This window comes from Emys orbicularis, chromosome 9 (genome assembly GCF_028017835.1).
Source record: "Emys orbicularis isolate rEmyOrb1 chromosome 9, rEmyOrb1.hap1, whole genome shotgun sequence".
NCBI lineage: Eukaryota > Metazoa > Chordata > Testudines > Emydidae > Emys > Emys orbicularis.
In genome coordinates this window covers 73,789,542-73,816,345 of record NC_088691.1, presented here as the reverse complement: position 1 = coordinate 73,816,345, position 26,804 = coordinate 73,789,542, and the positions used below count along the sequence as shown (strand labels likewise).

The following is a 26,804-nucleotide window of genomic DNA, read 5'->3' as shown; positions in this document are numbered from 1 at the left end:
TATGTTTCCTAAAATAAACCTGATTCTTCATCTTGATAGCTTCCAACACAATAAATAGATTATCTCTGTTGCTAGAACAAAGTAGTAAAATGTCCATTCAGCTTGTGCTCCTACTTGTCCTGTTGATGTCATATTTTAGGTTGATCGGTTCTTGTTAAACAGCTTAGCTGAGTTTTTGAAACACTGTTAGAATTTGGAAAGTTGTGCAGTACATTTTCACCCTTTTTGTTAATGATGTGATATTTATAACAACAAACAAACTCCTGACTTGGCTTCACCTCCATTTGCACATCCCCCAGTAGCTACTCTGTTAGGATCATTCAGTTCTTCGAACAGTCCTGTTTCAATAATTTCTTCCTGCCATGGTATAGGGACAGCACCTGTCGCAAATTTCTTGAAGAATTGCTTATCTTTGTCATCAAACTCAATCCCCCGGATTTCAGAGAAGTCAGCAATGTCTGCAACATCTTTGGCATAGACAACTGATGGATCTGGCACAAAAGGGGGGTCTATGAGGCCTGCCTCCAGCCTGTGGAAGTTAATTGTTTTGAAGAAAGCATGTTTTCTTGGATCATCGTCACTGCTCCTGCAATAAAGCAAGAGATTGTCAGTCAAAACTGTGATGTGTTAGCTAGCCAATGAGGGTGAACTATATATATAAAACAGAGAGAGCCCCAAAGCTGAATTATAGCTCCAGATGTGGACACTCCTAGATTTTGGGAAAGTTCAACTGCGTAACTTGGGTCTATTTTAATTTTAAATGGGTTTCATTAAACCATCTCTTTGCATGTTCTTTCAAAAGCCAAGGGTTGTTAGCTGCATAATGGGATCAAGATATTTTGTACTTTTCAGCTAGAAAAGCCAGGTTTTCAGTGGAACTGAAGCTAAGGAGGGGGAAATATTGGAACTATTGTTAACAACAAAAGCCCAGATAACTTGCTTTATTTTAGGTAGAATAAGAATTCCAGGAAACTGTAGTAGGTGGTTCAATGGGTAATACACTCAGCTGTCAACTCTGGAAACAGTGATTTCAGTGTGAAACTGGTGACAAGTAAAACTGATATTTGTGGTCTCATCTGAAATGCGTATTGGTCCAAAGTGCGCGCGCACAAAAAAATCACAAAAAGCCCAATACAAAAGCCCTTATTCTCATGAGTATTTCTTATTCACATAAGTAGCCCCACTTAGCTCAATGGGGCTATTCATGTAAGGTCTACTCAAATGAGCAAGAGTTTGCAGGATCAGATCCAGAGATTGGTATGCTAGCAAAAGAATGCAAGCACATTTCCTAGCACCTTCACTCCCAATGACCCTCTATAGCTAAAGCTATCCTAGTCCCTCACTACTAGGAACATAAACATTAATAAAACTCACCCAAGAATTAAAAATAAAATGAATCAAACATTTTTTAGACTTCAAAATAAGTATATCTTGGAAAGAATAACTGCAGTCCATGCAATGGGCTGAATTAAGGTTCTCTTCTCTTGAAGAAGAAACAGGAACACATGAACTATGGCAATGTGGGCCCACATTCAGATCCCAAGATGACCCCCAGGACAGGAATAATCTGAGTCTCAAGGGTACAATCAAAACATACTATGATCCTTGATGTAGGCCCTGTCCTAGAATGTGCCACTTTTGCAACTTTAGCTGTGGGGAATGTGCAAAGAGTGACCTTTGAGGCCAGGTCCATACTAGGAAATTAGGTTGGTATAACTATGTCGCTCAGGGGTGTGAAAAATCCACACCATTAGTGACACAGTTAAATCGACCTAACCCCTGCTGTAGACAGTGTTAAGTTTTCCCATCAACATAGCTATGGCTTCTAGGGGAGGTGGATTAACTATAGTGACCTGAGAAGCCCTGCTGTTGCTGTAGGTAGCATCTTCATTGAAGCGCTACAGCAGTGCAGCTGCACCGGTGCAGGGTTTAACGTGTAGACCTGCCCTGAGTTTTGGAGAAGCTACGAACAGGGAGGAAAATTGCGTTCTTCTTTTCCTGTATATATGGATGATACAGCTTGGACTGGGTCCTACATGAGGTAAAGGAGTATGAAGAACCAAGCTATCATTACAATGCCGGGGAAACAGATTTGTCTCTATTCCTTGGCCTCAGTAAATAGCAATGTTGTTAATGGGTTGCAGTTTTCTGATCACACTTTTATACAAAGTCGTATACTAAATAAAGACCACGCTTTCACACATTCACAGTGCACTATGGGATAATACTGAAGAACAGGATGTTCTATGGACATGACTCCCTACAACAAGGTTAAAAGAAAGAGATAATGCAAATTTCTGTTAAAGCCAATCATCTTCATTAATGTGCAAAAGCACCATTACTTAGTGACTAGATGCAGCCTTAGGCCTATGTGACCACAGAAAGTCCTGCTCTGCCAAGGGCCTGCACCATGCACATGTAACAGACCCTCCAGCTTGAACAGCATCTTTAATTCCCTTTGCACTGCTTCCCGTTCCCTAACTGCTCACTCCTGCTCAGAAAACTGCACTTTAGCTTCACTTCCTGGCACCCTAATTCATGTAAGCAGGTCTACAGAGGCCACAGTCTTGTAAACAAATGTGATCAGGGAGCATTGCCATAGCCTGAGAAGCATCAGAGGTCAGATGGGCCTCAAAGGTACACAGAGATGGTGTTACCCATCAAGAAGTGGCAAGGGAGATGTATACTACAGCCATGAGCACAGTAGGAAAACACAGATTAGATCAACAGGGCTTATGTTATTTTTGCATAGGGTCTTGCAAAACCCAGCCAGCTCAGTTAGTGACACATAAACACTGGTACAGCTGTGGAGCCTGAAGTCAATTGCTGACTGTCTTTATTAGCCTGAAGTGCATTAGAGCTGCAGATCAGATAATAGGAACTCACAGATTTGTGACTCTAGCAGCTCAGTCAGTCACCCTATGGAATTACTGGGTGATTTCATACTCAGCATATTCATGCAGACTTTATTTTATTTTGCTTTTCTATAACATGCTATTAAAAGCATCAGAACTTGGTGTAGGTTCCACAATGGATTACTGCAGTGTTTCCCCCTTCTGATGTAATATATTTTCTTTTGATACCATCAGGAATACATCTTTTTTTTTTTTAAATATGAAGCTACAGGAATGCCATCTAAAGGCACCTACTAATACGGTGCTTCTTCTACCTCGCCATGACCCCTTCCTGTGTGAATCTGATGTTTGCATAACTGTGACAAAAAAAGTGAATGAGCTTGTCTAACTTCTCTCAAGTTAACATTCCTCAATGAACTATTTCACTGTTCCATGGGACAGCAGGGAGAGGGGTGAGCAAGTTCCAAAGGAGAGAGAGTGGAGTCAGAGAATGGAGAGAAAGGTGTTAATCTCTCCAGAATAAGCCAACAACACCGAGTCTTGAATACAAAATTTAGAACATTTTCAAAAGGTCAGGTATGCAAATTAAAGCTGCCCTTGAGCAGCTTTAACTTATGCAACAGGCACTTATGTAGATAACCCAAGGTCTGACTGACCTTAGCAGAATTACAAGGCTAATCTTTACATAAGGATGAGCTGTTCTTGAATAATATCTCCAGTGTAATAGGCAGAGACAGGTGTTTTTTTTTAACATCATGTACAGAAAGGCTGGACTTCTCCTTGCCCATTTCTCATTAAACTGTGTATTGAAGGGAGGGTAAGAAAAAATGGGACATTATGTTAATGGATTCCATTGTGTCCCTCCCTCAATACTTCAAGGTACCACTACAGATTACAGTTGTAGGCTGTTCCATGCTTATGTATTTTAATAACTTGTCCCCTTTCCTCTCCCCCATGTGTCATAAAACACAGGCTATGTTGCTCCATCTGTAGGTCTACTTGTTGGGCTGGTAGAAATTTTGGTGGGGAAAAGTGCCCCCAAAATGTGAAGCAGCACCAAACAGCAAAGAAAGTAGAGGCAGCATATTTTGAAAAATCAAAGTGGCAGAATGAAAAACCTCAACACAAATAACTGTCTTGAGGTGCTTCTCCCACTCACCACTAAGGGCTAATGTAACATTAAGTAGGCAGATAGATGGTTTTGTGGTGAAAGCACATGACTAGAATTGTGGTTCCATTAGGAGAACGGTCTATTCCTAGCTCTTCCACAGACTTGCTGTATGACCTTGAACAACTCACTCAGACTCTCAAAGCCTCAGTTTCCCCAACTTTTAAGTTAGGGTAATAACGCTTACTTCACAGGGGTGTTGTGAGGCTAAATGTATGAAAAGCACACTGAGATTTCAGACGGAATGCTCTAAGTGAAGTGTATTACTATTATTGTGCTAAACCAGGGAATTTCTGTCATCTGTGTTGCAAGATAATTTGTTGCTGAATAGTATCTACAGTTTTCATTCAGTGCTAGAATTGTCAGCTTCCTTATAATGACAAAAAAAGGGGAATCACAGCCTCTGTTCACATTTGAAATCCCCACAGAAATACAGTATGTGGCTGATCAAACCATGACCATATCATATCGGTATGCAAAGATGTGTATTTTGGACATTCTTCTGTCAAAAAGCTGTGTAGCTATTACACTTGCCCTGCTGGAGAGAAGATTCATGTGATAAAATGATACACACATCCCTACTAAATCCTTGGAAAAATCAAATGGTCTTCACTTGTACATTAGATATAAAACACTGTTATATGATCTTCTATGCCATTCTTCAATGTGTTTTCAAATATCTCTAGGTTCTTTGTAAACTCAGTATGACAAATTAATATGATTAATAAATAATATTAATTATACATCTTCACATTAAGCCCCTCCATTGCAAATAGGAGTTTTATATTCATTGCAAGCATTATCAGTGTCACAACGTGGCATTCAGATTAACACTGAATACTGCATAGAGAGCAATCTGGACTATTGGCAAATAAGTTTTACAAAATAGAACCCACTAATTTATTCTAATTATCATATGTTTCACAAATTTAACTGTACTGGTTACTGAATACTACATTTTATTGCTAAACAAGTGATAGTTAGAGACCATATTTCCTAGCTTCCTAAACACCATGCTGTAATAAAAGTTTTAAGGCAAAATGTGCAATCTTTACACAGAAAAGTCTCCCAGTAATTTCAATGGATTTCCCTGTATTTTTGTGTAGTATACACATAAAATGTGAAATGACTGTCTTAAATGAGTCTGTTCATCTACTTTTTGGTAGGTTCTCAATCACATTATATTGAAAAACTTAACTACTTGAATTGGTAGATAAATTTACAATCATGTTTGATGAAAGTTACTATGTGTTCTAAATTTAGCTACCACCAATTTCCTTTATATCTTATTACAGTTTACTTATATGTCTTATAGATTGTCTTGTATTTATTCTGTCTTGACAGTAAGGCTATTGAATCTTTCACCATGTATTACTACAACGGTAAATACTATAATGTTTAGCTTTCCAATTGCCTTATTATTCAAAGAATCTTTAGAATTGCTGACTCAGGGCCAAATCCAGCAGTCCTTTCAAAGGCAAAGCCTCATTAAGGCTGCAAATGGAATTTTTGTCTAATAAGGACGTAGGTCCAAGTGTACTCTCCCTTACAAATACCGTTGGGATGATGGCAGGAGGCCCAGGAAACTCTGTGGGTTTCCATGAAATTGGCCTGTCAATGAGAGGGGTTAGGATACCTGTTGTAGGAAACACACGGTTCAGCTTTCCAACCCTGATACCTGCAGGCTTATTGGGGGTTGTCCCTTCATGCTGCTGCTCTGGAACCCTGACAGCACAGTTCCTACAAGAGTCACACTGACATAGACCAAGCATTCTGCACTCAAGTAGCATTAACTTAGATGCAGATATACACTAGAATATTCACTGTCTAGAGGGAAGAGAATGCTATGGAGGGGGCTTCTCCCATTCCTCAAAACCCTACAAAACTCCAAAAGAGGAGCTTCTATGGATTTCTGGGAGGTAATGGGGATTGACACTACAGAGGTAACATTCCTCTGTTTCCATGCTCTCCCACGAGAGATCTGCTACAGCAAGATCACTTCCATTCATGGAAGTGGAAAGGAAGATTGGGGTCTTTTAGAAACCTTAGGATTTGGCCTCCATTTGTATGAAATAATGATTGCATCACTGATCTAGGCTTAAACATGGGAAATAATCCATACCTGCTTCCTAAACGGTCCTCTGATTTCTTAGCCAAGAACAGCCTGCAAATATCTTTTGTTTCCGCTGTGAAGTTGGCATGTTCAAATTTCACCTCGTCTTCCAAGGTTCTTTTTTTCACTTCATCCTTATTGACCTTTTCTTTGAAATCCTTGAATGGAGTTCGACCCGCAACCATCTCATAAATACTACATCCCATAGCAAACCAGTCCACGGGGTAGGAGTAATTCTCTTCCTTCAGGATTTCAGGAGCCATATAACCATTAGTCCCAGCCTATGGCAATCAAACATATATGTTTACTAGACAATGGCAATAATGAAATACTTAGGAGTAAGTACATTTTAGTCTCCTACAGTTAATTACATCAAGCCGCAAAATGTATCTGAAGGTATCAGTAGCAAACATGACAGAATTGTGCTTATAGAAACTACAGATGACATTCTATAGATGTGCATCTATGTAATATCCATATAACAGCTTTGGCACATGATTGAATTATTTCTGTTGGTTAAATATCTTTCTATATGGAAACCTTTAAAATATGATCTGCAAAGGAAAAATATGGATTTGTCCCATTTTTGCATGATGTATAAAGAAAGCCTGAGAGGTTTTGTTTTTAAAAAAAAAAATTCTTTCTGCTTAATTTTTTTCTTTCACATTAGAAATTCAGGCCTTATCTACCTTGTTTTCCTGGAAGACTATGAAGAACTGAGGAACAGAAGGTACAGCACATCACGAGAAACCAGGGAAGTGAAAACTGATTAACTATTAACATCTATTTGACTTAACCATTTGGGAAAAATCCTTTCCTTAATAAGGATTTACCACCACCCAGAGGCGATGCATGGAGGAGGGCATGAGGGGATCACGTGCCCCCCTTCGATTTCTGCCAGGGATTATATTTATATAATATATATAATTATATATATATAGTTTTTGTGGGGAGTGGGTTCAAAATACATCCCACCCACACTACCAACAGTAACACATTACCTCTGCCATTCCCATCCCTTCAATTAACAGCAGAGAACGCTCTCAACCCACATCTCTGAGTCATCTAAGTAGTTTCCTTGCAAAAACAGGAAAGAAAACATTCAATTTTCCTGATATTTTAAGGTTCAAAAAGCAACAACAAAATAATACCTTCAGGTCTTCTTTAAAATTCATTATGAAACACAAAAGGAAACAGATCCAGTTCCCCCTTCCAGGTCCCTTGTAAGCAATGCACCAACAAGTGAGCCTTGCTTGAATATTGTGTGGTATTCTGCATTCAGGTTGGGGAGAATTAAGGAGTCAGCATTAGCTAGTTGCAGCACATAACTCTGAACTAAGAACACTCATATATATAGGACAAATTGACCATGCCCTATGGATATAACTACAATCCTCCTATTGCCACATCTGTATCACTCAGACTGTAGGGCAGGCAAAGTAGGATTCCAAATGAGTTCTACTGGATTTCTGGTAAGTTGATTTCCTTGAGAGGAGGAAATCACTCTTTGTCTACACTGGCAAGGTATTACCATCATTAGTATAGATAAAAGTGCCAAAAGTCACCTGAACTTTTTCTATGCCTTTTTGAACTGATGGGAATCTTTCTTCTTTTTCTTTTTAGTATAGACGTGGTCTTGGTGCAAAATCCAATTGACAGTTGTTCAAGATTATGGTTGCTATTAGTACCAGAGTTCTACTGTTGGCTGAGGGAGTCACTCTGAGCCAAAACAAAGGTGCCTCAGGAAAGAATAACTGAAATAATAGCTCATTTGGGGCACACAAAGGAATTTGTGAGTGGTACAATTAAACACATGCACAGGCAGTTTCAGTTTGAGCCGTGGGAAGACTATTACTCCTTCAGCTTTAGGCACAATGTTCTTCATCAGTTTTTCAACCCCCTATAAACCTCAGCTCCTGCCAATGTATGTATATATATATCTCCCATAATATGGCTAGGCCAGGCCATTGTTTACAAAAGGTAGGAGTAGATGAAATGCCCTTCCTTTTCCTTGCTAGTAACTATTCTCATTTAGAGACATGGGGCCAAATCATCCCCTTTGCTGCCAGGCAGGAGGGAGATGAGAGCACAACTATCAGCCAGATGTGGCCAGTAAGCACAGAAAGGAAGAATGGAGCCAAAGTGGCACTGTCTCTCTTGTTGACTCACCAAGTCCACAGAAGTTACTCTGCTTTGTAGAGTTATATGGGGTGGACGGAGCTCTCAGTCTGACATTTCCCCCTAGGCAATCTGCACTATTTGTGTTGGATTTTCCCACTGGAATTTGATTCTGCCCCAGGGAGAGTTAAAATCTTATTCATGGCTACTCCTCCATTCAGAAAGGGGGCATTGTGTAACTATGGACCAGAAACCCAGAGTCATGCTATCTGGAGGAAAGATGAGGGACCAGGGAGAAGTACAGAGAGGCTGATTTATACACAAATGCCCTAATGTGAGGGTAGAACTGGAGTCCCTGTGAATGGTGGGCAGCTCCATGATCAGAAAGCATAAATCGTGTGGCTATCTTCATGTCTACAGGCCCACAAGAGGTAGTATGGTAGGAACTATGCATAGCCTCTGAGGTACTTTTTCCTTGTCTTGTTTTTTAGCATTCTCAGTTTGATTAGGCCAGAGGTGAAGTTGATTTAGTGAGTGATACCCTGAAGAGCTGGTGAACCACTTCATCATCAAATGGAGTCACAGAGAGCAACACAATAATCACAGTGTTACATCCTGGCATTGTGTTTCTGTTAAGACATTGCTGTGCTGGAATTCAGCCTCATCACATGCTGAACAATATCAAGACACACATGACATAGCACTGTCAGAATGTCATTCCTTGATCATCAGTGTGGGTCACTGCAGCTCCATTAAGCAATACTTTCTCTCTTTCACCCCTCTCTTTTCCCTTCCCCAGCACGGCTGCTTGAAGGGGTGGTTGCCAGGTGCCTTTAGCCTATTTGATATGCATAAATGGCATAACTGTGTTAGTCATGCAACATAGGAGGTGGCTTTGACTGATGTGGCACTCATGCTCCTAGAGCTCAGGCAAAGCAAGGGGAGCTCCAGTCCTACCCATAGATTAAAAAGAACTGTCACACTGGGTCCAATAGCAACAGAGGGTCCTGTGGCACCTTTAAGACTAACAGAAGTATTGGGAGCATAAGCTTTCGTGGGTAAGAACCTCACTTCTTCAGATGCAAGAAGGGTCCAATAGGTGCATCATTGTTTCAGTGAAAATTAGGGATGGATCAACCAGGTGATGGTTGGGGTCAGATTAGGTTTAGGTGAGAGATCAGGATTTGGATTAAAGGCTGAATCAGGGGTAGAGTCTGAGGTTCTAATGTAATGGAACTGTAATTCTGTGAGCTGTTATGAAAATTCAGCTCAAAGTGAGGGAAGTCTTGCAAGATCTGCCATTCTCATGAGGTTTCCACCATTGTATCCAAAATCTTGAGAGCCGCTTCTCACAAAATTTCAGCAGAATTTGAACTCAAATTGAAAAGAACCCAGGTTCTAGTTCTAGACCTGGCCCAGAATCCAAAATAAAGGAATAAGTTAAAATGTCAGAGTTCAAATCCAGCTTCCCACCCCCTGAAATTCAAAGGGATTCAGATTTGACCATTCTCTGGTGGAATATATTTGTTACAAATGGCAATCCTATTGTTTGATATGTAGATACTGACCCATATGCCTAAGAAACCAGGGGAGGAAGAAACAGAGTAAATCTCACTACAATTTCAATCAGCACAGGAACTGGCAAGCAGAGGGACAAATGGAATTTAGATTTCTCTGTCTTCTCCTATATAGCTAAAGGTCTGGGCAAAAAACCACAAGCACTTAGCTATGTAAACAACTGAGCAGTAAATAAGGAAAACAGGAAGGGATGTGCTGAAATAAGAAGATGCAGGGTGTTGTCAGGAAACACACTGACCAGAACAATTCAATGCCCTGAACTGGCAGAGCAAACATTTTTCAAGTGAAGATTTAGCTATATTTCTTTGGATAGGATTGGATTGGAGGAAACCTGGAATTTGCAGAGTCTTTACTCTTAAATGTACAAATCACTACATGTCAAAAGGTGACATAATTAAAAAACAACATAACTAGCACAGTAAACCTCTTGCAGCAGCACAAAAGACTGAGGCCAAAATGACTCAGGACTCTTTCCCCCAGCATAGCAAAGGTATATCGAAGCATATTCTCATCTTGATACACTGAGTTTTTAACTGCACAACTCTTTGTAATTGTAATGGGATTTGGGTGGCTAAAAGATAGTGATTTAAGTTGAGAATATATCCGCTGATCTCCAAAGCAGGAGTCAGAGAAAGCCATTTATCTTGCTCCCGTCTAGGTCAAAGAAAACAAGAAGGTATCTTACAGTGACTTAACAATATAAAAGTGAGAACAGTATGGGAAGCAAGGCAATTAAAATGCACTGGAAGAAGGGAATGGAGGTGGCAAGTGCACATTACTGAAGGCGGTTCAATTTTCCAACACTGAGATTTTGATCCTGGTTCACTGTGGAATATTTGACTCAGTTAAACTAATGAGGATATCTCCCAATACAGATATTATTTGTGTTCTTAAGTTTATTACTGCTGTTTTTCAGAAGTTAAAAATTCCTCAGAAGTCATTGTTTCTATAATGACTTGCAGACTTTATTGTTTTCACTTGGTACAAATTGCAAACAGATTTAAAGAGATTTTTATTAATTGGAAAAGTATTTTGTAACTAAAGATTTATCAATATTAGGACAAATTCTATTGTGTGACTGGAAACAGGTGTAGTAAATGCAACCTCAAACAGTCACATTACTGTATTGCCAAAACACTGTTAATATGCTCCAGTCTTGCTTGAGACTTGCCCTCTCTTTTGTGCCACAGTATTCCTGCTAAGAGCGTATGGGCCATTGTCTAGTCAGGAAGACCATGTATGTGGGCACATAAACATGCAGACCAACCCCTGCATCAGCTAGGCATGTCCCATTAGGCACTTTCAGAAAAAAATAATGGAGGACCCACAGCATATGGTGTCGCCACAATTTTTTGGAAGAGGCAAAATCCAGGCAGTCCATGTGCCTCTTTCTCTGCCTGTAGTTCTTCTGGCATGCAGCTAGAGTCCAATGCCAACCATTCTGTGCTTCCATTCATCTCTGTCATGGAAACCTTTTATCTGAATTGTAGAGGGTGAGTAAGATGCTTTATTTTTTCTACTTTGTTCAAATGCTTGCATTACAGTGAATTTTAATGTTATTATTTTAAGTGGGACTTTTAAAGCAATTTCTGTCTTCTTTTTTTTATTTAAAGAGGAACAGCCAGAAATATAAAATCAAAGTCAATGACCAAATTCTGCTGTCAGACATATGAATCACATTGATGGGCACCCCATACATAAATACCAGGGTAAAATGTGGCTCTAGAATTGATACCAAAAGGGCAAATCCAGCCACCAGACACACAAGGAATTTCAATTAAGGGCAATAGGTATTTTGAGAATGGATTGACAAGACATAGTTGAACTGATGTAAGGAGCACGCTGAAGAGAGAAAACTCCTTTTTGAAATTTTATTTTATGTATTTTTAAAAAGCTACCTTATTTTTTAATGTGTTCTCATAACACAAGACTTAACTCTGGGAGTCATCACATGCACTCAAGTCACACTGGAGCCAAGGAGCTTAGCACATTGTGAGGGCTTTCAGCAGGACTGGGCTTAAAATTTAAATGCTTATACACTGACCATACTGTCCTGAAAAAGGTAAAGTACTAGTAATGCCCTGGGTAAAACACTGTGGCATCTGGGCTCTTAGCAAATAGGGTAGGGGAAGAAACACAATATAACTCTGCAGCTTCCATCAGCACAGGAACTGGCAAACAGAGGTGAAAAAATGGGATTTCTCTCTCTCTACCTTTCCCCATAGATCTGTACAAAACAAATTCAGTCAACATCATAAGCCAAACAGCAAAGCAAATCAGAACATCTCTCTTTTGTTTGCCATGGCACAAGAACTGTTGAACGGGGGAGGAAAACCAAGCTGAGTTTAGCTCTATCAGCTCTTTCCTGGGGCTCAGTTCTTCTTTCCTCCAAGGGGTGCCACTGACTGCTTTGTTCTCTTTCCCAGCTGCTCTTCTGCTCCTTCAGCAGTGACCTTACCAGACGTTGGAGGAATGTAGCATTAGACCACAGGAAGCAGTTGATAGCTCTAAATTTCAAGATATTTTTTCTGCATATGAGTTCCTGAGCCCCAGACAGGGGAAGAGAATAACTGATCTTTCTTTGCCATTCATTTAATAATGGTAATTTGAATGTTTTATTACACAGAGCAACTGTGAGGAGGAATGGAGAAAAACTTACATTGGTGATACAGAACTACAGTTTCCCATCATCCTGTTATCTTGGCAAATATTCACATTACAGCAATAATCCACTTGATCGCTTAAATAAATGGGGTGATTATTTTTAAAGCCAAGATAAAATTAGGTTTCTGTAACAAATGAAAACATTCCTTGTTTGTATCCTATAAAAGACTTACAGAACCCAGAAGAATTTAACGCAGCTGCAATTACTGCTTAGCAAATACAAGGACTTCCTACACTGCAGTAGAGAGATATGATTCCCAGAGTGGGGAGACAGACTTGTGCTAGCTCAGCTCAAGCTAGCTTACTAAAAATAGCAGTAGCTGCTTCCAATAGCAGTTTTTATCCAAGCTCTGGCATGGTCTTCCTTTGAAACTTTGGGCAAGTCCTTTACCTTCTCTGCCTCAGTTCCTCCATTCATAACATAGGGATAATATTACTTCCTTACTAAAGAGGGGTGTTTTGAGAATTACTTACTTAATGGTTGTAGAATACCATATAAGTATTATTAGTGTAAGAGAAGAATTTCAGTTTACTCTACATGTACTTAAGGAGATCCTCTGGAAATGAATGCAAAAATAGTATCAGAGCTTTTAATAGCACTATGAGTGGGCGACTTACTCAGCAGAAGTCATCAAACAAATATTACAATCTGTGCAGGTGTTTTCCTTCTCTGTTTACTTCTCTCAGTAGCGTAGCAGGAAATATTAGGAGGTGATGATGAGCCAAATCTTCTATGGTGCTCAGCACCCTTAACTGCCACTAAAATCTGTGGGATTTGAGGGTGCTTGCATCTTATTAGTACCACTTAGCATCAAGACTCATGTTAGAGATACAATTAAGTTAAAGTCACTCTAAATAAAGAGCCAAATCCAGCCAACACATACATGGGTACAAGCCCAGACTTCACCTGCTCCTGTGGCTGTAGAGCAGGGGTGGCCAACCTGAGCCCGAGAAGGAGCCAGAATTTACCAATGCACATTGCCAAAAAGCCACAGTAATATGTCAGCAGCCCCCCGTTAGCTCCCATCCCCCTGCTCCCAGTGCCTCCTGCCCACCGGCAGCCCTGCCGATCAGCGCCTCCCCCTCCCTCCCTGCACCTCCTGATAAGCTGTTTCGTGGTGTGCAGGAGGCTCTGGGGGGGAGGGGGAGGAGCGAGGGCATGGCAGGCTCAAGGGAGGGGGTGGGAAGGGGTGAAGTGGGGGCAGGACCTGTGGCAGAGCCAGGGGTTGAGCAGTGAACACCCCCTGGCACATTGGAAAGCTGGTGCCTGTAGCTCCAGCCCCTATACAAGGTGCCTATACAAGGAGCCGCATATTAACTTCTGAAGAGCTGCATGTTGCTCTGGAACCACAGGTTGGCCATCCCTGCTGTAGAGTCTGTGCCTAGTTTTGCATTTTGACAACATATTATTAATGTATTTGGGAGTGGGGAGGAGGATGACTTTTTTTCAGTCATTTTTGGCCAGATTTTGATACCCTTAATCACACTGAGTGGAACCTTACTCTGAAAACAAAGGGACTGTTCACAATGTGATCAAGGGTACTTGGATTTTGTGAGTAGCCTACATCTACAGTACCACAGCTTATGGATTGCTCACAAAAGTATCATGTAAACCTCATTCAGCCAAAGGCAGCCAAATCAACATTTCAAAGAAAAATACGATTGGCCAAGTATTTTAGGCCATATAACCCTTTCCCTGCCACATGCATGTTTCTGACAATATTCAGTAAATACACACAAAATGTATGCTGTGCATTCATACCATATTGATCAACAAAACTGTCAGATAGGTTCCTATATTTCACAAATAATCATATGAATTTCAAACCATTATATAAACTGCTATATGGTTCTTGAAGACATCACTCCAATATACTTATGCCTCATGGTTTCCATAATAACTAATGTGCTTCAAACGACAAAGAGACTAAAATTAATAATAGTATTTATATGGTGTTTTTCATCTTCCAAGAGCTTCATAAATGTTCACTAATTAATCCTCATAACAGTCCTATGCTCTAGGTAAGGAATATTATCTTTTTTTTTTTACTGTTTAGCAATTATGAGTGACTGTTAGGTTGGGCTGTGCAAGATCGAGCCTTTAATGCCAAACGAAGTCCCTTTGTGCTACTCCAGTCGTGCAAGGGGGACTTAAAACTGGCCTAAAGGGGCCCAGGGTTTCTCTTGACATTAAAGAAACCTCCTGGTGATCACCTGCTCTCCTCCACTGTGTAGGATGTGGGTCAGAAATTAGAAAGTAGGTGGCTAAAGTACTCAGCATGCTGGGGATCTTTGGCCAGTAAAAGAGCCCTTCAGCCAGGCCCAGAATTGAGGGAGACAGAAGGCTGGACAGATTCACCTTTGCTTCCCCCACTCTGCTCAGCATGACGTTGACACCTCTAAGGATCAAGTCCTGATCAAGTGCTGTGAGATTCATGGATAAAGAGACAAAGTATTACACTATTATACTATCACTAACAGATGCTTTATAACAGTGGTTCTCAACCTTTTTTCATTTGCGGAATCCTAACAAATTTTTAATGGACGTGCGGACCCTTTTGGAAATCTCAGATTTAGTCTCCAGACCCCCAGGGGTCCATGGATCACAGGTTAAAAACTACTGTTCTATGGTAATGACAACCTTTTGTGGACCCCTTAGACATAGGTTGCAGACCCCCAGGAGTCCGCAAACAACAGGTTGAGAACTACTGCTTTATACCATCTAGCAGGATCCATTTTTTTTTTAAAATAGCAAAATCCCACTAGTGAAAAAGAGTAAACTCAATGTATCAGAGAGCTATGATGAAATCAGTGCTGGTTTTGAAAGTATTAATTAGTAGTAATATATAAAATAATCACTTTGTTGCTAATTCTGAACAAATGCTTAGCTGTCACTTTAAAAGCACAAAGGAAGAGTAACTTCTACGGAATCTTAACCAACAGGATTGGTGTGTGCTAATGAACAAAGATCAGCAGTATCAGAACTGGCTAAGTTATTTTTCATTTCAGAATTGTGACCCCCTACCCACCAGTTCTTAGCTGTCTTGAAATGAAACCGCAAGTTTCAGGAACGTCTAAATAGCTTTTCTTTTGTTTTCCTAAGAAACCTAATCTTACAAAAAACAAACATACAGGAGGGCAAAGGGACATTTTGAATATGATTTTAACCAAAACATGTTTTTCCTATTCAAATATTATGATGTCCTTCAAATATATAAAACACAGCACAGGAAAACTGTTAAGAAGCCTATATACACATCTTAAGGGTCTTTGCTTTTATGATTACTATAATGTCAATAGAATCCCTTGAAGTGTTTGCATAACTTTATTGCTCACAGTTATCAGTGTAGCATTTAACCTCTCCCTCTCTGGCTTGCATGTGTTGTTGCCTGCAGACTGTATGGTCCCTGCTTGTCTGGGCCTGATCCTGCTTTCTTCGCAGAACCATCCCTCCCCAGGAGCGTGGGCCTTGTCCCATTACCCATTTAGCAAGGAGGGTGGGCTCTGCAATTAGCCCCAACCATCCTGGTCCCCTTTCTTCATTTCCTTTCTCTCTTGTTGCTCTGAGGTGGTCATTCTGCCAAGTAGGTAGGGATCCTTTCTGACTGAAGGCACAAGTACAGAATGTTATCTTGCAAAATTTTCTTTACACGTCTTAAGATTTGTCTGTTTCTTTGGTCACTGTTGGTGCTATTAGGGAAGAAATGCTTCTTAACAGCAGAAAGACCTTGGCCTACAAACCCACAGAAGGCTATTCCCCGAGCCTAGGGCAGGTAAAGGTGGGTACTTAAATTGACCAGGGTTCGTCCTGAGCCAAGGACGGGTCAGGGTGGGTGCCTTACGCCCCAAGCCCAGGACAGGAAAGGATGGGGTGCCTAAATTAACCAGGTTATGCCTTGAGCCCATTGTAGGGTAAAGGTGGGGTGTCCTAGATTGTGCACACACTGTTACCCGCACTAAAAGCTACATTAATGTTAACTTGTAAAATACTTGACTTACCACAACAACCACACTCAGTATGGCCCAAGCCTGCTCCCACTGAAATCAATGGCAAAATTCCACTGACTTCAATGGAACATGATTTGGCCCCCTAAGATTAGGCATACTGCATATCTTAAGGCACTGAAGTTAATACCACAAGCAAAATCCTGCTCACCTTTCTTACACCAATGAATTCAGCATTATTACACATATAAATAAGATCAGCAAGACTGGGCTCCATATGCAACAATATAAGTAGTACATATGTGCAACATGGCCGAGTTACACCTGCTGTGGAAACCCTAGCCCAGCTCATCCACTCCAGTAGGAGGAAGACGAGGGAAAGAAAGTTATGTAAGGATTGCTTTGTGAAGATGCTCCCATAGTGTTCCGTCAAGAAGATGCAAAAGTCTATGCTAGAGTTAATTATAAACAGTTATGGGTTTTTAAAAATTATTTATTTAATAAGTTTTAACAAGCTTATAAATCTTTGCCATATGTAAATATCAGAAACAAAACAATCATTACAACAGTTAGATTTTGTTTAAAGAGACATTATACAGGAATATAGGCAGAGACCTTTCAATTTAACAAGGTGTTACTGTATTATTGAGTGAGCATCATTATAAAACTATGTTGTTTCCAATGAAGCATGTTTTTAATCATGACTCTTCTTGTTCACATGTAGAGCAAAATTGTGTTTAACACTGTCTTTGTTAAAAGACTAACCTATTATCTAACAATGCATTTTTCCCAGTACAGATAAAGCCTAGAGATTTGCAGGAGTGCCGCTAGACTGGTAGCTAGTGAGTGACAGCTGTAACAGGGGCAAATTCACGGTATAGAAAAGGACTAATATTTAGCCTGCAAAGATGTTGATTTAGAGGTGTCTTCATTAAGATCTTGACTGCTTTATAATTATGAAGGGTTATGGGTGCCAGGGGCTCCCTTGACCCCCCAGGCATTACTATCCATCATTCACACTCTTTCCCCCCATATTTCATAGCACATGAGGGGTTCTAGGAGTCAAACACACAGGAAAGGGAGCATAAGAATGGTCATACTGGGTCAGACGAATGGTCCATCTAGTCTAGTATCCTGTCTTCCAACAGTGGCCAATGCCAAGTGCTTCAGAAGGAATGAACAGAACATGCAATCATTGAGTGATCCATCCCCTGTCATCCCAGCTTCTGGCAATCAGAGGCTAGAGACACCAGAGGATGGGGTTGCATCTCTGACCATCTTAACTAATAGCCATTGATGGACTAGCCTCCATGAACTTATCTAGTTCTTTTTTGAATCCCAGAGAAGAATCTGGATGAAAACTAATAAAGGCAAAGGTGGCCTGTCTCTGAGGCAGTCTTTTGGGATTCAGCTCTATGAGCTTGGTCTATCAGTCTATTGCCTCTTACTGGGGCCTACCTTCTGCCCCTCCACTTGGGGCATACTGCTTTGCTGCCTGTCAGTGTAACTTCGGGAAAGGTGCAGCCTGTGACTGACCTTCTCAGCTGACCTGCCTCTGTTGCCAGCAATCTGAGATGGAACAGCCTTCTTCCTGTTCACCAACCCTTCCTGTGACAGGTTTCCCTTTTTAAGTGCTCCCACTCCAGGGTGATCTAGCCTTGCAGGTGTGCCTCATTAGGACTGAACAGGCCCAGAAGAGTTTGTTGGTCTCCTCAAAGCCAGAGTGAGGGCATGTCCCTTCACAAGAGCATAAAGAAAACCAGTCAGTTCCTCCTTGTTGCCCTTCCTATTATATGAGATAAAGAGGACACTAGAAATGAAAGGGCAGTAATTTTAAAATAAATATAACACAACCCTGCTTTACACACCATATATTCAACCTGAGTAAGCTCACACGTATGCACTTCTAAATAAAAGAATGCCTAGGCAATAGGCATAGGTATATCCTGAAGACCAGCTTCAGTGCATGCTTGTTTCAATAAGGAAATTTAATATAGTGCTTATGTACTATATGCTATTTTAAATCACTCTTTACTTCTTTATTTCTAAAATGGGCGTTCTTCATACCTGGTCATTTTTATGGATTCTACCATCCTAATCATAAGGATCTGAATCCAGGAACCACCAAGCATCTCAGAAAAAAACAGAGTATTTCCTTCATAGGGGGAGGGATAGCTCAGTGGTTTGAGCATTGGCCTGCTAAACCCAGGGTTGTGAGTTCAATCCTTGTGGGGGCCATTTAGGGATCCGGGGCAAAAAATCTGTCTGGGGATTGGTCCTGCTTTGAGCAGGGGGTTGGACTAGATGATCTCCTGAGGTCCCTTCCAACCCTGATATTCTATGATTAAAGTTATCTAACCGTTAAAACTAATATTAGCTATTTTAATTATTTACAACTGTCTTTAAGTAGGGGCAAGAAAATATGAATGACAAGCTAGCAAGGAGAGCCAGAGGAAATGGAGGAAACTAAGGACACGTGGGTAATGTAACACTTTATATATCCTGGCATGAAGGATTACTTAATTCACTGATCATACAAAAATGACCAAATCAGATTCAACAAACCTTTCCATACATACAAACAAAATCACATTTGGGTTGGAAAAAGTACATGAGCAATTATAGGGTAATTTCACTGAAGAGTTGCAAGTGCCTAAAACAGGGACGTACGATGGAAGTGCTTCCTTAAGTAGAATGCCACTACTTTCATGCGAATAACCTAACACAGTGGTTCCCAAACTTGTTCTGCCACTTGTGCTGGGAAAGCCCCTGGAGGGCCAGGCCGGCTTGTTTTTGGGCCAGGTCCGCAGGTTCGGCCGATCGCGGCTCTCAGTGGCCGCGGTTCGCTGCTCCAGGCCAATAGGAGCTGCTGGAAGCGGCAGCCAGTACGTCCCTCAGCCCGCGCAACTTCCAGCAGCTCCCATTGGCCTGGAGCAGCGAACCACAGCCACTGGGAGCCGCGATCGGCCGAACCTGCGGACGCGGCAGGTAAACAAATCGGCCCGGCTGGCCAGGCGCTTTCCCTGTACAAGCGGCGGAACAAGTTTGGGAAACACTGACCTAACATGTTTTATAAAAGGGGTATTTGGGCTACTCCTGTTGATGTGTGGGTGGGAGTCTATTTATATATGAGATGCTATGAAGTTTTTATTGCCTTGAGTTTGGGATGAATATATTATTCATGACTCATGAAACTGTGAGGGAGTTATGCAGAACTTCCAAAACAAGTAGCAATAAAAAATTGATAGGCCCCATGTCTTTTGAAATGGGTTGAAAAGTTAAGTTTAGGGGAGTCTTTTATCACCCCATATACAGTGTACACTGTAGTAATTAAGGCTCCAAAGTTATGAGTTATTACAATTTAAGAATTCCCCAGACATTAAGGATATTTTACAAAAGAGAGAAGAGTTCTGAGAAAAGAAAACTCAAGGTCTAATGGCTAGATTTCTTCAATATTCTGAGGAAACTCAGAAATGCTGCAACCTTTCATAGGAGTGTATTATTGGTGCAGCTAGAAAGACTTTCCCTTTTTCCCAGTGATTGAGTGAACGAATTTAAAAAAATTATATCAAACATTAGAGATTATATAATGTGCCATATACAGTAGTGAAAAATAGGGAACTTGATGGAATTTAATATTATGATAGATATATATATAAAGGGAGGTTGATTATGAATGATACAGCTTTAGGCAAAATATTGTAAACTTTAAGGACAGGGTTTATTTTATGGGCAATCCTGGTAGGGAAAAAAAGGGGTTGTGTTCATATTGATTTCTTTTCATTTACTGACAAAGTGAAGAAGTAAGGCTTTCAGGGACATTGTAAATAAGAAGAGGGCAGCATTATCTCTTGTAAATGTAAACAAACTTGTTTGTCTTAGCAATTGGCTGAACAAGAAGTAGGACTGAGTGGACTTGTAAGCTCTGAAGTTTTACATTGTTATGAAAATGCAATTTACAAATGTAGATTATATTTGTTACACAGCTGCATTCAAAAACAAAACTAAGTGCTTGTATGAGGTGAACTGAAATATACTATTTCTTTTATCATTTTTACAGTGCATATATTTGTAATTAATATTCACTTTGATTTCAATTACAATACAGAATACAATATATATGAAAATGTAGAAAAACATCTAAAATATTTAATAAATTTCAGTTGGTATTCTATTATTTAATTGTGTGATTAAAACTGCGATTAATCGCGATTAATTTTTTTGAGTTAATCACATGAGTTAACTACGATTAATTAACAGCCCTAATTATAATCTATCATTTAAAATGACTTTCCTCAACTTTTTCTTAAATAATCCAGTATGTTTTAATCCAGGGACAAACAGATTTTTCTGGCCAGTATCAAATGCAATGTGACGACTAAAATAAAGCTCATATGCATGTTTTGTTTTCATAGTAAAATATAGATTATGGATCAAATTAGACCATCACAAATATACACTCATATATAACATGCAAAAATGGAAAGTTTTAGACAACCTCAACTACTGGAGTTGCTGCCAGTCACCTATAATAAAAAGTATATAGATAAATATAAGCTACTTTTCCACACAACAATCTCTTTAAACATAGATTTTAGAGAGACTGAAAGCAAAGCAAGCATATATTATATAATATAAATTGTCCCTCTCTATTCTGCAGTTGCTTTAACAAGAACTCCTGACCATTGGAACCAGAGTTTTGCATGTTTTTGCTACTGTGATAGCCAAAACATGACTAGACCTAAAAGTGCTCTAACGCACAATTTAATAAAATTATCTTATGGGGAACCCCCCCCCCCCCAAGCCTCCCCCCCCAAAAAACCACATCCATACCAATCAGGAAAACAATGCTAACAACAAAAACTAATGTTAAGTGCCTAGTCTTCAGAAGAACTGATAGTCAGCAACATTCCCATTTAAAAATAAAATCTGTCTTAACCATCACTGAAATAATACCTTCATGATACATATTTAACATTCTAACACAACTAATTATTATCGACCACCTGACCAGGACAGTGATAGTGACGATGAAATGCTAAGGGAAATTAGAGAGGCTATCAAAATTAAGAACTCAAGAATAGTGGGGGATTTCAATTATCTCCATATTGACTGGGAACATGTAACCTCAGGATGAAATGCAGAGACAAAATTTCTCGATACTTTAAATGACTGCTTCTTGGAGCAGCTGGTACGGGAACCCACAAGGGGAGAGGCAACTCTTGATTTAGTCCTGAGTGGAGCGCAGGAGCTGGTCCAAGAGGTAACTATAACAGGACCACTTGGAAATAGTGACCATAATATAATAACATTTAACATCCCTGTGGTGGGAAGAACACCTCAACAGCCCAACACTGTGGCATTTAATTTCAGAAAGGGGAATTATGCAAAAATGAGGGGGTTAGTTAAACAGAAATTAAAAGGTACAGTGACTAAAGTGAAATCCCTGCAAGCTGCATGGACGCTTTTCAAAGACACCATAATAGAGGCCCAATTTAAATGTATACCCCAAATTAAAAAACACAGTAAAAGAACTAAAAAAGAGCCACCGTGGCTTAACAACCATATAAAAGAAGCAGTGAGAGATAAAAAGGCATCTTTTTAAAAAGTGGAAGTCAAATCCTAGTGAGGTAAATAGAAAGGAACATAAATACTGCCTAATTAAGTGTAAAAATGTAATAAGAAAAGCCAAAGAGGAGTTTGAAGAAAGGCTAGCCAAAAACTCAAAAGGTAATAACAAAATGCTTTTTAAGTACATCAGAAGAAGGAAGCCTGCTAAACAACCAGTGGGGCCCCTGGATGATCGAGATACAAAAGGAGCACTTAAAGATGATAAAGTCATTGCAGAGAAACTAAATGGATTCTTTGATTCAGTCTTCATCCTTCACGGCTGAGGATGTTAGGGAGATTCCCAAACCTGAGCCGGCTTTTGTAGGTGACAGATCTGAGGAATTGTCACAGATTGAGGTGTCACTAGAGGAGATTTTGGAATTAATTGATAAATTTAACAGTAACAAGTCATCAGGATCAGATGGCATTCACCCAAGAGTTCTGAAAGAACTCAAATGTGAAGTTGCATAACTATTAACTATGGTTTGTAACCTGTCCTTTAAATCGGCTTCTGTACCCAGTGACTGGAAGATAGCTAATGTAATGCCAATATTTAAAAAGGGCTCTAGAGGTGATCCCAGCAATTACAGACCAGTAAGTCTAACGTCAGTACCGGGCAAATTAGTTGAAACAATAGTAAAGAATAAAACACATAGAAGAACATAAATTGCTGGGCAAAAGTCAACGTGGTTTCTGTAAAGGGAAATTGTGTCTTACTAATCTATTAGAGTTCTTTGAAGGGGTTAACAAACATGTGGACAAGGGGGATCCAGTGGACATAGTGTACTTAGATTTCCAGAAAGCCTTTGACAAGGTCCCTCACCAAAGGCTCTTACGTAAATTAAGTTGTCATGGGATAAGAGGGAAAGTCCTTTCATGGATTGAGAACTGGTTAAAAGACAGGGAACAAAGAGTAGGAATAAATGGTAAATTCTCAGAATGGAGAGGGGTAACTAGTGGTGTTCCCCAAGGGTCAGTCCTAGGACCAATCCTATTCAACTTATTCATAAATGATCTGGAGAAAGGGGTAAAAAGTGAGGTGGCAAAGTTTGCAGATGATACTAAACTGCTCAAGATAGTTAAGACCAAAGCAGACTGTGAAGAACTTCAAAAAGATCTCACAAAACTAAGTGATTGGGCAACAAAATGGCAAATGAAATTTAATGTGGATAAATGTAAAGTAATGCACATTGGAAGAAATAACCCCAACTATACATACAATATGATGGGGGCTAATTTAGCTACAATGAATCAGGAAAAAGATCTTGGAGTCATCGTGGATAGTTCTCTGAAGACGTCCATGCAGTGTGCAGAGGCGGTCAAAAAAGCAAACAGGATGTTAGGAATCATTAAAAAGGAGATAGAAAATAAGACGGAGAGTATCTTATTGCCCTTATATAAATCCATGGTACGCCCACATCTTGAATACTGTGTACAGATGTGGTCTCCTCATCTCAAAAAAGATATACTGGCATTAGAAAAGGTTCAGAGAAGGGCAACTAAAATGATTAGGGGTTTGGAACGGGTCCCATATGAGGAGAGATTAAAGAGGCTAGGACTTTTCAGCTTGGAAAAGAGGAGACTAAGGGGGGATATGATAGAGGTATATAAAATCATGAGTGATGTAGAGAAAGTAAATAAGGAAAAGTTATTTACTTGTTCCCATAATACAAGGAGTAGGGGCCACCAAATGAAATTAATGGACAGCAGGTTTAAAACAAATAAAAGGAAGTTCTTCTTCACACAGTGTATAGTCAACTTGTGGAACTCCTTGCCTGAGGAGGTTGTGAAGGCTAGGACTATAACAGCATTTAAAAGAGAACTGGATAAATTCATGGAGGTTAAGTCCGTTAATGGATATTAGCCAGGATGGGTAAGGAAGGGTGTCCCTAGCCTCTGTTTGTCAGAGGGTGGAGATGGATGGCAGGAGAGAGATCACTTGATCATTGCCTGTTGGGTTCACTCCCTCTGGGGCACCTGGCATTGGCCACTGTCTGTAGCCAGGATACTGGGCTAGATGGACCTTTGGTCTGACCCAGTATGGCCATTCTTATGTTCTTATGTTAATTATGTTTGATTTCCTCTATCTACAAAACAGATTTGTATTTTTTTTCTTGGGCTGAAAACTCAACAATGGACAGTTAAAAAATATTAATTACAGGAAAAAGAAAGTTGGTCTTCAAAATAAAAATTTCATCTAATCTGTTCACAGCAAAACATTAAAAATGTGTTTATTTCAAGGTTGAGGGGAGGAAGAATGATAAAGGGCCCTTTCCCCTTGACTGAGACTATGCGTATCAACATTCAACTCACTGGGAGTTTGATGTGGAAATTTTAAATCCTCCAAGTACCATGTAAGTACAATGCAAACAATTATAGGCTCCAGATGTAGCATCTCTAGAAGTAACTTCATAACTGCCCTTTTGTCAAATATATAATATATATGGAACATTCATTCACTCATTATATATGTCTATGTGTTCTGGCCAGCAGGAGACAAATGTGCTACATTATACAGTACACCTTTCTTGTGAACCACCATGACATTATCACTTTAAACCTGGATCAATTTGTAATCACCACAGGTAGTGCTTAATGTGCTGCACATTCTAATTGAAGCAGCAAAAAATAGCCAACCATTACCCTTCTCTTACAGATATACACACTTTTATTTAAACTCTCACCTAGCTTTCACAGATCTTTAGACTGCAAACTCTATGGGGCAAGAACTTGTGTGTTTGACACAGTTCACTTATTGTGCAGCACCATCCATACTTAGCGCAATGAACCATCAATAATAATATTAAATAAACAAACAAAAATCCCCAAACAAATAGACAAGAAATGGGATAAATGCCATTCCTCTGAAATAATGGTTGGTGATTGGGGGAGGAATCACACCTTTGATTGTCTCTGATTATACTTATGATTCACTCCTGGTTAGACCCTTGATGAGGCAACGTAGCCCACGAAAAGTATAGTGCCTCTCAAATGGCTAGTTTGAGTTAAGTGCATATCCCAATAAAAAAAAAACCAGATCAGTTTGTTTCTTTTATTTCTGTTAGGAGACAAGTTGTGTTAACTGCACATAGCACCAAAGAGTTAATTAACCAAATCCTCTTACCACCTGTCACTTAGAATGAAATGACCACATAAGATCTTTAGTGAAGAACAAATCCTGAGGAATTAAGGCTTGTTCTCATAATACATTAGAAATAGAATGGCTTCCCTTCCTCCCTTCCCTGCACCATGAACACGCACTCACCCTCTGGGTGATGGTTTTCCCCTCTTTGACTTGCACTGCCAAGCCCAAATCAGACAATCTGCAGTTGCCATTATCATCCAGGAGAACATTTTCTGGCTTCATGTCCCTGTACAGGATTCTGATGGAGTGGAGATGCAGAATCCCACAGGTGATCTGAGCCGAATAAAAGATGATCCTGTTCATTTCCAAGCCCCTCTCTCCCACATTGTAGATGTGGTATTTAAGATCCCCTCCATTCATGAGGCTCATAACAAGACACAGATGGCTCTTGCTCTCATAGGCATATGCCAGGGTGACTATGAAAGGACAGTTAACTTTCTCCAGGATCTGCTTCTCCAGCAGAGCCATCTTCTCCCCACCTTTCTTCTTCAGCCTCTTCTTATCCAGTTTCTTGCAGGCATACATCTTGCCAGTATTTTTCACCTGGATGGCACAAACCTAGAGGATCAGGATGGAAAGAGAAAGGAAGGGGCTTTACAAATACAGACTGGAGGTGAATTAAGAGCAGAGGTGGATTGGGTTTAAGGAAGCAAGATATACCTGGCCATCCTTTCAGAGGGCACTGCTAGTGATCAGCCTGACAGAGCACTGGATGGGGATATAATGGGAGTAGGGAGTTGGTCTATTCTGCTCGGAGGGGAACCTGTCTTATCCTAGTCCAAAGCTCTTGAGGATCCTATGGAGTTGTCAGAAGTTCCCTTTATTGACCAGCATGTGGATGCTTTGGGGCAATAAAGTGGAGAAGGGGTTACATCACACTGGTTTGCCCAAGGAGGAAGTTAGTTTTTCAAGGTCTTTGACATCTGCCTAGTCTATTGTAGGCTCTTCTCTGCATTGCCCATACCCACCCATTAGACAGGGAGGGATTGATGGCAGTTGCCCTACCTCTCCGAAGCCACCTTTGCCCAGCACCCGAAACTCGTAGAAGTACTTCTCATTCACTGGCTGCCTCTCAAAGACTTTCCACTGCAGGAACTTGTCATAGAAGGGGGTTCTCTGGAAGTCCTGGAAGGGTTTCTCACGGAGGAAGGCCTTGGTCCCCTCCTTGGCCAGCTGCATGATACTCTCATAGTCCTTCTCAGTGGCTGCCTGGCACTTGCTGGCCAGGTCTGAGCTCATGAAGGCTAGGTAGCCCTTGGAGCCGGACTTCAGGAAGTTGGTGACCAAGCTCTGCATGATGCTACTCTTGGCATTGTCCTCTGCCAGCTCCCAGTTGGACACCTCATCCAGGAAGTCCTTGGCCACCAGGTATTCAGGCATGGTCTCTAAGAAATCCCTAAAGAACCTTTTGCCAATGGGCTGCTGCTCGCAGATGCTCTCATACTCAGCCGGGAGGGCCTGCCTGACCTCTGTGCACTGCTCAGGCTTGGGCAGTGAGAGGCTCTTGCGCCTCCTCTGCATCTCCTTGGTGTCCCCTTCTGTGCTCTTCCTGGCCTGCAGGTATGCTGTGTTGGCAATCAGGTTGTCCAGGCCCCCCATGTCACACAT

General features: G+C 40.5%; 1 protein-coding gene across 1 annotated transcript; it reads right to left on the bottom strand.

Annotated features, from left to right (window-relative positions):
- Positions 1-243: 243 nt before the first annotated feature.
- On the bottom strand, positions 244-26,804 carry GRK7 (G protein-coupled receptor kinase 7). The gene is made up of 4 exons (XM_065410826.1): positions 26,202-26,804; positions 25,317-25,754; positions 6,146-6,417; positions 244-586 (listed from the first exon to the last, which is right to left on the bottom strand). Exons 1-4 carry the CDS (start codon positions 26,802-26,804, stop codon positions 244-246), a joined length of 1,656 nt encoding a protein of 551 aa, XP_065266898.1.